The sequence below is a fragment of the Pistacia vera genome, unplaced genomic scaffold, assembly GCF_008641045.1.
Source record: "Pistacia vera cultivar Batoury unplaced genomic scaffold, PisVer_v2 Contig983, whole genome shotgun sequence".
In the NCBI taxonomy this organism is placed as follows: Eukaryota; Viridiplantae; Streptophyta; class Magnoliopsida; order Sapindales; family Anacardiaceae; genus Pistacia; species Pistacia vera.
Window position 1 is genome coordinate 5,668 of NW_022196871.1, and position 11,293 is coordinate 16,960.

Here is an 11,293-nt window from a genome sequence, read left to right on the forward strand (position 1 = left end):
AGTGTCTTGTTTTTGGGCCTATTTGGGCCAAATACATTTTTTTGCCCTAACAGTTTGCCCCCCATTCTTTAAGTTAAGGAGTGTTTAGCTTAGAGAGTAGATGTTGCGTGGAGGTGTGCCTAGTCGTCCTTCATAACCGACTGGTTGAATACGTGAGTGTATTGCATCTCCATTCACGGAGCCGAACAGTATAGCTTTTACTGTAGGTGATGCACTCGGTATACTAGGTCGAGTGGGTGAGTGGAGGCGAAACACAAACATACCTTCACTCGACGTATCTAACAGAGTGGAAAAGTAGAGTTGACCTTGGAGAACTCGCCTGGTGCATTGGACCGAGTGAAAAGGGGAGTGGCGAATATCTGTGAAGATGTCTTGATTTGATGCATCGAACCAAGTGGGGGGATGTGAGGCACATCCTGTGAAGATGTCCTCACTTGGTGCATCGAACCAAGTGAGAAGATGTGAAGTACCCTTTAAAGGCGTCCGAACTCGGTGCATCAAACTGAGTGAGAGAAGTTATGAGAGCTTGTATCACTTAGCGTATCAAGCTGAATGATGTGTTGCAAACTGGTTGTTTGGAGCTTCCCATTCGACAGGGTAGACCGAGCGAATGGATATAAAGTATCAAAGGTGTTTGATCAAGTAAGTAATGAGATGAATCATCTGCACTCATTAGAGGTGTAGTCGCCCCGTCAAGTTGACTAAATGATGATGCTAAGGTAGGCGCAATCGTCATGCTTCTGGGTACATGCGTTCTTGAACTAGTGACATGTGTGAGGTCAGGATTTCAACCTGTTTTGGGTAGGAATTTGGAAAGTCGAGTCGCCTAAGGCAAAACGAGGTTTTGCCACGTGGACCTGTTTGAAGGGACAATCATTAAAGGCCATATATAAGCGTCTTTGGGTATTTCATCTTTCTCATCTCAAATATTGAAGAGTTTCTTCACAGGTTTTTCATACGGGAGAACTTTCAGAGCTTTAGAGATTTTTCAGCGTTTCTTTACGATAACCGCTCCTTCTGAGTCTTCTTTTTTTGATTTCCGAGTTTACTATTGCTTTTGGTTGGTTTCTAGAATAGTATTCTTGTTGTTTTGAGGTGGTTTTGAATATATAGAGAAAAAAAAGATTTGGGTTTTTCCTGGGTTTGCTTGTGAAGGGGATTCTCTGATTTTGGAGTGTTTTATTGCGGTTTGCATGTCTGGTTTGGAAGAGTTGTATTTGTATTGAATTTTTGGAGAGATTTGGAGTGATTTGCTTGAGTTTTGATCTGTTTTTATGAGCGTGAAGTATGCTGGGTTGATTTTTTGGGGTGCTTGGGTTTTTGGCAAAGATAGAAGACAAAGTCAAGTTATGAGGTATTTTGGTTCCGCTCATCTCGGTCTGCTTGACCAGGTCAAGTGAGGTGGCTTGAGTGAAGTTTGGTTTTTCGGTAAGGGCTAGGTTACATAGGTGGCCTGGTCTCCTAGGTTGAGCGAAAAAGGATCTGAACGAGGGGTTGAGGTAGTAGGTACTCAGTCGTCTTGACCGAGTCGAAAATTTCTTAGAGGCAAATAATTAGCTTAATATCAGAGCCTGTCAGTCGGTCGCTCTGGATGAGTGGAGCTTTTGGAACTAAGGATACGATTTGGTATTGAAAAACCAATCGGTCACCCGGGTTCAGTGGCTAAGAAGTTGAATGTCGCAGTCAGAGTCGAGCGACTTGAGTGGGGCGGAGATGGAAGTTGGGAATGAATACAAGAATGCCCCGACGATGGTACTGATGCTAGAGGGTAGAGATGTTCCGGTTGGCATACTGAAGGGGGTGAATATGGCCGCTCTTGGGCTGAGTGACACCGCCCTGAACGATGGTGATTCGGATGGGCAAGGGACAAGTAGGGAAAACTCTGATGAAGCCGATGGTTCCAAAAGTTTGTCTTCCACTAGTAGTGGCTCCAAGGACAAGTCGAGTCGGCCCGGTAGTAGGATATTAAATAAGGACTATTCGCTTTTGCTAAAGGAGAGTGATGTGTGGCAGATTAGGACAGTGTACCAAATTCCAGAGTCCGTCGAGATTAGGGTGCCCAAGTCGTACAAGAAGGTCAATTGGGAGGCAAAAGGTTGGGTGAGTACCTACGAGAAGTTGTTCCATGACGGGCTAAGGCTTTCTATACCCTGTCTTGTCTGAGAGGTCTTTAACCACTTTATGATAGCGCCGACTCAGGTTATGCCGAATGCGTGGAGATTGTTGATGGCTTTGGAGGACCTCTATGTGTGAAATCAAGTGATGTTTAGGCTCACGAGTTGCTATACTCTTATTTTCTAAAGGAGAGTGATAAGGACAAGGGCCGATACACGATCAATCTCAAGCACGATCGGGTTCATCTCGTGACCGACCTCCAATCGAGTGATAAAAACTGAAAAGAACACTTCTTCTTCATGAGGGGTGAAGCAGTCTTTAGGGAGAGAGGCCAAGGCGAGATCTCGTATACTTGGCGAGCGACTGGTGAGGAACTTAGTCTTTATTCATTCTTTGATTACTAAAGTCTTATTTTGTTTCTCTTTTGTAGATCTTGAGTTCAATTATGCCGAGTAGAGTGGGGACGGCTTAGACGTGTAAACTAGAAAGGTTCTTGTCATTCTTAGGGCGCAGAGGGATTGACGAGTAGTGTTGGAGGAGGCGAATATGAGAACGAGTCACCTTCAACAAGGTATCCCCTTCCCTTCACTGAAGCAGACTTGGAGTGTGTTGCTCATCCACTACTGCAATCATATTTTGTCTAATAAGTCGAGGTTGAACCCACTAATTATTAAGGAATGCACGATTGTAGAGAGGCTTATACGCGAGTGAGTCTATCGCGAGACGTCGCGAGAAGCGAAAGAATAACTCTTCAACTAAAGAGGATAGGAAGGTGGAAGATATGGTTATGACTCTACTCAGACAACTGCCTACGCCCGGGGCTGGGTCATCCAAGATGGTGGTCTTGGATGAGGAGACTAAGATGCTTACTTTTAGTATCCCAACGTTTGCATCGACCTATTCAGATGCCACTTTCATGAGCAAGTTGGCTGATTCGTTCCAGTTCCTAGTGGATGAGAGCCGACTGAATCAGATGGGCGCAGTTGCGACTGCTCACTAGGGGGTTTCCCGTGCTTTCTAAGTATAAGCCGAATTTTTATCTTACTATACTTGTAGTGATTGAACACTGATCAAGTGGTTTTATCATGCAGGCTTTCACAAGCAGCCTGCATCTCAGGAAATCCATCATGTCGTAGGAGAAGATGATACATGACGTTTTTAAATCTAACGCCAATCTACGATACTGAGAGGTGGCGACCTAGAAAGCTAAAAAGGAAAGCCGGCAACGGCTGAGAGAGGTCGAGGCCGAGCTGGAGAGATTTAAGAAGGAGCTGGTCAAGAAGAACGCGGAGGTTGAGTCGCTGAGGGAGCAATGCCTTAGTATTGCTGACGATGCCATCATTAGGGCTAGGGGAGAGCTGATGTTAGAGTACAAGGCCAAGAACACTACCCACTGGAACCTGGATGAGGACATCCAACTTTTGCGGGAGATGGAGGAGGAGGAGGATGTTGCTGGTCGCACAGATTATACGGAAGAGCAAGTCAATAGCCAGGTATTCGACCTTGCTAGTCAGTCAGGACGGTTGATTATAGAAGATACCGATGACCAGGCTGCAGGGATGACTACTGGAGCCAATGACAGGGTGACTGAGTCAGAGATGGGTGAGACGACTCGTATTGATGATGTGGGGCATGATGCCTCTTAGGCTTGTGTTTATTTTTTCCTCTTGTATTTTTTGGGGCTTGCGATGCCTTTTCATGGTGTATGTGCCTTTTTTATACTTGATACTTAGCCGTTTGGGGCTTTTTTGTTTATCTGATACTTAATCGTTTGGGGCTTTATGTTTCTGCTTGTGTTTCCATTTTACTGCTTTCTTCATGGATAGATGGATTGATTGTTTGTAGATGTGTAGGGGTTGAACCCTCTTTCCTAGGTAATCGCCTCATAGATGTATCATGTCTAAGCGAAACATTGTAGTCGAGACAGCGTGGTCTGATTTGAGTGAGTGGACCGATGCAACCATTTTGAGCCGACTGATTGTTTTTATGATGTGGACAAAGTCAAGTGGCTGAGTTGCTAGTGTTACTCGAAGGTGATTTTTATAGGAGCGTGTCGGTATAGGCCGACTAGAGATGTAAGCCATTGAGTTGTTTTTGGTCGGGCTGGGTTAACCGAAGGTGTAGATTTGCATGAATTGTTAAGTCGGTCTAGGCCGACTGAAGGTGTAAGTCAATGAATCGGTCTAAGTCGATTGAAGGTGTGAGTTTCCGTGAATTGCTAAGTCAACATTGGCCTATTGAAGGTGTAAGTCGATGAATTGGTTTGAGTCGATCGAAGGTGTGAGTTTGCATGAATTGTTAAGTCAGTCTTGGCCGACTGAAGGTGTCAGTTGATGAATCGATCTGAGCTGATCGAAGGTGTGAGTTTGCGTGAATTGTTAAGTCGGTTTAGGCCGACTGAAGGTGTAATTTTGCTAATCATAATTTATTGGTTCAGGCTGTGAGGCCGACTGAAGGTGATTTAGTCGGTAGTGTGGCCGAATCGTTGTAAACTGAAGGTGAATGTCACTATATCACTGAATAGTTCTTTTATTGAATTCAGGTCACGAGGCCAACTGAATGTGAAGGGGGTGGACAGGCCCATTCATCCTTTTTAAAACAAAAACAAGAATAAAGAATTGACGTTAAGACAAATCTGACTAAAAATAGTAGTGTTTGAGATGAATTGCATTCCAACTATTGCTGATGTCCTCGCTCTTAGGAGTTTGAAGTTTATAGGCTCCCTTCCCTACTTTCTTGGCGATCTTGTAGGGTCCCTCCCAGGTAAGGCCAAGCTTGCCAGAGTTGATCTCCTTAGTGTTTTGAAAGACTTTGCGGAGAACCCAGTCGCCTTGTTTGAAAGTTCTTACTCTGACATTATAGTTGTAGTGTCGAGCGGCCTACTGCTAGTAGATAGCATTGCGAATGTTTGCTCGCTCGCATAGTTCGTCGACTGTGTCCAAGTTGTGACAAAGGTTCGGGCTGTTGGCTTTTTCATCTAACTATTGGAGTCTGGTTGAGGGGATCGATACTTCAAATGGGATGATTGCCTCAGATCCATATGTAAGGAAGAAAGGGGTTTTGCCAATGGACGAGCGGGTTGTTGTTCAATAGGACTAGGGACCCATGGTAGTTCGTCTGCCCATGCGCCCTTAGCTTTCTAGAGGCGTTTCTTTAAAGTCTGTAGGATTGTTTTATTTGATGATTCAGTCTGATTGTTTGATTGGGGGTTACAAGGGGTAGAGAAGCTGAGTTTGATCCCTCACATGTCACAGAAGTCTCTGAAGCCTGAGTTGATGAATTGGGATCCATTATCGATGACTATTTCCTTCGATATTCCAAATCTGCAGATGACATGTTTCTAGATGAAGGCTTTTACCTCTCGGTCTCTAACTTGGGCGAGTGCTTCGGCTTCGATCCACTTAGTAAAATAGTCGGTGACAGCGAACATGAAGACTTGTTACCCGGGTGTGATCGAGAATTTTCCAACTATGTTCATCCCTCACTTCATGAATGGCCAAGGTATGGTGTGGAGTGGAGTCACTCATGTGGGAGGTGTGAGACATGGACAAACCTTTGACAACTATCGCATTTCTTCACATAGGATGATGAGTCAGTGCGTATAGTAGGCCAATAGTAACCAACGGTGATCACCTGGTGGGCAAGGCTACGTCCTTTTGCATGGTTCCCGCATTCGCCTTCATGGAGTTTGGCGAGAACATACTTGGCTTCCTTTGGGCTTATGCATTTGAGGTAGGGGGCTAGAGAATGACTTCCTAAGGAGTTGGTCCTCATATATGGTGAATCTTGCAGCTTTTGCTCTCAGGCGGCGTACTTCATTCTTGTCAACTGGAAACTCATCATATTCCAAGTATCTAATTATTGGGGTCATCCAGGAATCGACTGGATTGACATCCATTACTTCTTTAGGCTCTTTCGAGTTGGACAACTTGCTTGTTTGGTGTTCCTTCTGGTCGTTGGCCATTAGAGGAACAGTAGTGGGATGGATAACTGGGAGGAACCTTAAAGGGCTGAGATGAGGTTAACAAGGGCATCAACATAGGTGTTCTCTGCTCTTAGGACTTGGGTGACAGAGAATTTTTCGAAGGCAGACTATATTTCTTTGACCAAATTCAAGTAGGTTGTCATCTTTGAGTCTCGGACTTGGTAAGTGCCTTATAGCTGGTTGACTACGAGTTGAGAATCAGACTTTACCTCCAGCTTTCTTACTCCAATCTCCTTGGCTAGAGAGAGTCCATCGATAAAGGCTTTGTATTCGGCTTTGTTGTTTATGCACTTAAACCCACACCATATGGCCCGCTGGATGATATCCCCTTCTCGTGTAATAAGTACAATGTCGAGCTTGCATCCATTCACATTGCTTGAGCCGTCCACTAAGAGGGTCCACTTCGAAGACGACCAGCTATTCATGCACAATAACTATTTTTTCGCTTGGACGATAGTATTAGGAGTGAAATCAGTAATGAAGTCTACCAACGCTTGGGATTTGATGGCGGTGCGTGGTTGGAAAGATATATCAAACTCACTAAGCTCTACTGTCCATTGGGTGAGCCGACCTAATAACTCAGGCTTATGAAGTATCTTATTGAGTAGGAAAGAGGTGAGGACGACTATGGAGTGACATTAAAAATATGGTCTGAGCTTCCTGGATGCATGGACGAGGACGAGTGCCAACTTCTCCAACTGGCTATATCGTGTCTCGGCATCAAGGAGTGATTTACTCACATCGTGGACTAACACTGTTGAGATGATTGTCTCTAAGACCGCCAAATAGGGGTAGAGCTTTTCCCCAACCACGGGTTTGGAAAGAAATGGGGGAGAGGTTAAGTACCTCTTTAGCTGCTGTAGGGCCTCCTCGCAGGTGGGGGTCTACTCAAATTTCTTGGATTTCTTAAGTGTGGCGAAGAAGAGGTGGCACTTGTCAGCGGATCTGGAGATGAAACAGCTTAAGGCAGCTACTCGCCCCGCAAGGTGCTGGATGTCTTTGATGCAAGATGGTGATGATATGTTGAGGATTGTCTGGATTTGGTCAAGGTTGGCTTCTATCTCGTATTGAGTCACCATGTATCCCAAGAATTTTCCTGACGAGACCCCGAACGAACATTTGACTGTGTTTAGCTTCATATTGTATTTCTTTAAGACAGCGAATGCCTGACTAAGATGGTCGAGGTACTGCTCGGTCATAATGGACTTGACGAGCATGTCGTCAATATATATTTCCATGGTGTCTCCAAGGTGTTCGGCAAACATTCTGTTGACTAGCCGCTGGTATATGGCCTCGGCGTTCTTAAGACCAACAGGCATTACTTTGTAGCAATAGGTTCCCCTCTTTGTGATGAAAGTTGTCTTTTCCTTATCGTCCGGGTGCATCAAAATCTGGTTGTACCCTAAGAAGGCATCCATAAAACTTAGGAGTTCGTGACCTGCTGTCGCATCGACCATCATGTCGATATGTGAGAGTGGGAAGGAGTCCTTGGGGCATGCCTTGTTCAAGTCTATGAAGTCTATGTAGACCCTCAATTTTTCGTTATTTTTCTTCACAACCACCACGTTTTCTAGCCAGTCAAGATAATGAATTCTCTGATCAATGCGTTACTCAACAACTTGTCAATTTCCTCATTGATGACCCGATTGTGTTCTAGAGCGAACTTCATTCGCCTCTGCTTCACTGGAAGGTGATCCAGATCTACGTGAAGGTGGTGGACGATTGCCTCTAGGCTGATGCCCGTCATGTCTGTGTGGGACCAGACAAAGGAATCCTGATTTTTCTTGAGGAAGTCTATGAGTCGTTCTGTTATCTTGGGCTTGAGGCGAGAGCCTATCTAGGTCTTTCGGTCGGGATAGTCCAAATGTATCTGTACTTCATCGAACTTTTCTATGGATGGTTGATCTGGCTCGGTCAGAAGGGTTGGAAGGGCTTGTAGTTGTTATGAAGCATGACCTTTGCCTTTGAAGGCGTTCTTGTAGTAGTCTCTGGAGGCCTTAGGATCCTTGATTTCTCTTACTCCCCACTTTGTTGGAAACCTGATAGCTTGATGGAAGATGGATGGGACAGCTCGCATGTCATGGATCCAAGGTCAACCCAATATGACGTACGGTGAAGGGCAATCAAGTATTAGGAAACTGGTTTGCTTGTTGATTCCATTGGCGTAGACAGGTAAGACGATTTCACCAATGGTGTACTTCTGCTTAGAACTGAACTCGACTAGGATGGTTGGCCGTCTATTAATGTTTGATTCATCTAGTCTTATGGCCTTCACTACTTCAAGGAAGAGGATGTTTGCCGATGACCTCCTATCTACGAATACTCTCTTGACCAGGATGTTGGTGATTTGGAGGGAGATGACCAGAGCATCGTGATGAGGGATGACTAAGGTAATTGACTCGTCATCTTCAAACTGAATGATTTGGTTGGTATGCGTCCAAGGGGATGAATGAATGGACCGGACTTCTAGGTGATTGTTGGCTCGGGCATAGCATTTGGCTGAGGAATAACTCACCCTACTAATTTTTGACCCTCCCGAGATAATGAAGCAAAACCCCTTTGGTGTCGGTTCCCATGGAGCGGGAGATGTTTCTTTCGAGTTTTTTTGGCCGACTATATTCTTCCTTTTATCGATCAACAGGTCCTGGAGATGTCTCCTCTTCAATAGTACTGCAACTTCCAATCTTAGGGTGATGCAATCAACGGTATTATGACCATGGTCGTCGTGAAATTCACACCACTTGGTCATGTCCCTCTTCACGTCGGGATTGAGCTTGGTTAGCCACTTCACGGTAGGTCCTGTTCCTTTCATGATTGCCACGACCTGAGCTGGTTCGACGTTAAGGTTGTACTCTGGAATCTTGAATTGGTTTGATCTGAATGACCTATTTTCAGCTCTGGTCGACTGGCGATCATATGGTTTTTTTATTCTGCTTGGATTGCGGGGAAAGGGTTTATAATAGGGCTTAAACGATCTGGACTCTGGCCTCCTTTCATTCCGCCTTTGGTGATAGTCATCATATCTGGTATGCCTCATTCGGTTCGCCTCATCTTCCTCCTATCTGATTTGGATCACTGCTCTGGCTAGGGCATCTTCCATTGTGGTGCAGCCAAGTTTTGTCAAGTCTTTGTATAGTTCTCCATCTAAGAGGAGACCTTTTCTGAAAGCATGTACCACTATCTCTGGATTACAAGATGTGATGAATATTTTTTCTTTATTGAATCGGCTGACATACTTTCTCAGTGGCTCCCCCCTTTTCTAGTAGACTTTGTATCGGTTGGCTGACAACTTCTTAAGTTTCTTGCTGTTGGCAAATTGTTCAACGAAGGTGTCGGTGAGTTGGGCAAATAAGCTAATTGAGTTGTTTGGAAGGTTAGTGTACCATTGAAGGGCTGGTCCAAAGAGCCTGGAGTCGAAGCTCTTACACATGCAGGCTTTCTTCAATGTTCGGGGTATCGAGGCGGCGAACATCCGCTGCTTGTATGAGGCTATGTGGTCATCCGGCTTGGTTGTACCATCGTAAGGCTTCATGCTGGGGATGGTGAATTTGTGTAGCATCTCAGCTAATGCGATTGCATCCACAAAGGGTGAATCGGCATAGCTGTGAGGTTTGTTCTTTTTGGTTGGGATTGACACTCCAGGTATACGCCTTTTCATTGCCTCTATATCGGCCAATCTTTTGGCCAATATTTGCTCCATGGGTGAGGCGGAGGCCACTAGGTCGGCCTGGTTGGCTTGATTTGTCATATGACTCGCACTCGGTATGTTTCATTGGGTCAAGTCACGTGGGGTAGTTTGGCGAACCATTTCATCGTGTGCCGTTTGGTAATTCGGATCTCCATTCATTCCCTCGGGTAAGGTGGTTCCCACTGTGACTGATCGGGTGTTTCGACCTACATGGATGGTGAGAGGGGTTATTTGGGAGTCATTTGGTCCTTGGGGATGGATTGACTCAAGCGAGGTGGATTAAAGGTAATGGAGCCTACTCAACCTGCGAGGGTGAGTCGAGTCGAGTCGAGCCGAGTGGGGTTTGGGTAGGAATGGTTAATTGGAGATGAGACGGGATGGCAAGAATAGGTGGCTCTTGTTGTGATAGGCTTTCTGTTACTTGGATGTCTTGATCTCGTGCCTGAAGTGGGTCGACGGAGAGTGGCTCTATTGATAGTCCTTGCTCAATTGGATTCTGGGCTTAATCGTCCACTAGCGATGAATAAAGTTGTCGCGATCTTGTATCCGAGGCAGCCAATCTGTGATCTGGAGTCTAGAGAGGCTGCATGGACGGAATTGATGCATGAAAACGATTGGGTTGTACCTGACAAGGCTGAAGCTCAAGGTCATAAAATTGACTCACCTTTTCTTTCAAAGACTGGTTTTCTGCCCGGATGGAGGTGTTTTTGGTTTCGAGTGTTGCCACCTTGTCTGATTGTTGTTGCATAAGAGTAGTCAGAGCTTCGAGTTTGGCCTCGAGACTAGGATTGGTGTTATCTGAATTTTCAGCCATAGAAAGTTTCCTTACGAAACAGGGTTTGAAAGACGAATGATTGCCAGAGGCCCCACGGTGGGCGCCAAACTGTAGATGCAAAAAATCTACCTTCATGAAAATAGGGTCTGATCCCGTAAGGTTGAGGCCACCAGCAATCCGTTATACCTACACACGCGAGGAAACAAACATGAAGCGAACGGAAAACACCAGGGTGATGTTTGCTGTAGGCACTCCGACGCAATTCAACGAGGCTGAATGAGGCTAATTTAGTGAGGGTTAGGGAAAGAGAAGGTTACTAGGAGTCTAGTCGAAGACTACAACTACAACAGTGATATGAGGTTCCCAAGAGTGAGAACTATGGGTTTCAAAGGTGTAATGTGTCCCCTTGTGAGAGGGTTGACCTCTGTTTAAATAGCAACTGTAGGATCTTCGAGTCCTAGTAGGACTATGAGTCCTTTGAAGTTGAGGTTTTGTGAAAAAAGAGAATCTTTGACTCCCTTACCTTAGTGGGAAAGAGAGTCCCAGTGGATCTAAGTCATGAATCTTAGATGAATTATGATAGTAATGGACCTTTTCGATAGAGTTCAAATAGTGTCGGAGTAAGTAGGCAACCCTGGGCTCCAAATAGATCATAAGTTCAGTAGGTGGTCTAGGATCAAAGGGCCTGGATCCAGACAAGCTGGTGGTGAGGCCTAAACGAATCAGGTTT

The 11,293-nt window shown here is 45.3% G+C and overlaps 1 protein-coding gene across 1 annotated transcript; it reads right to left on the bottom strand.

Annotated features, from left to right (window-relative positions):
* Positions 1 to 8,192: 8,192 nt before the first annotated feature.
* LOC116121438 lies at positions 8,193 to 9,137 on the bottom strand. Its single transcript, XM_031407399.1, has one exon. It carries the CDS (start codon positions 9,135 to 9,137, stop codon positions 8,193 to 8,195), a length of 945 nt encoding a protein of 314 aa, XP_031263259.1.
* Positions 9,138 to 11,293: the final 2,156 nt, after the last annotated feature.

Coding starts and splice junctions, on each gene's coding strand:
- LOC116121438 (XM_031407399.1), bottom strand. CDS start 9,137: ATGAGGCATACCAGATATGATGACTATCACCAAAGGCGGAATGAAAGG.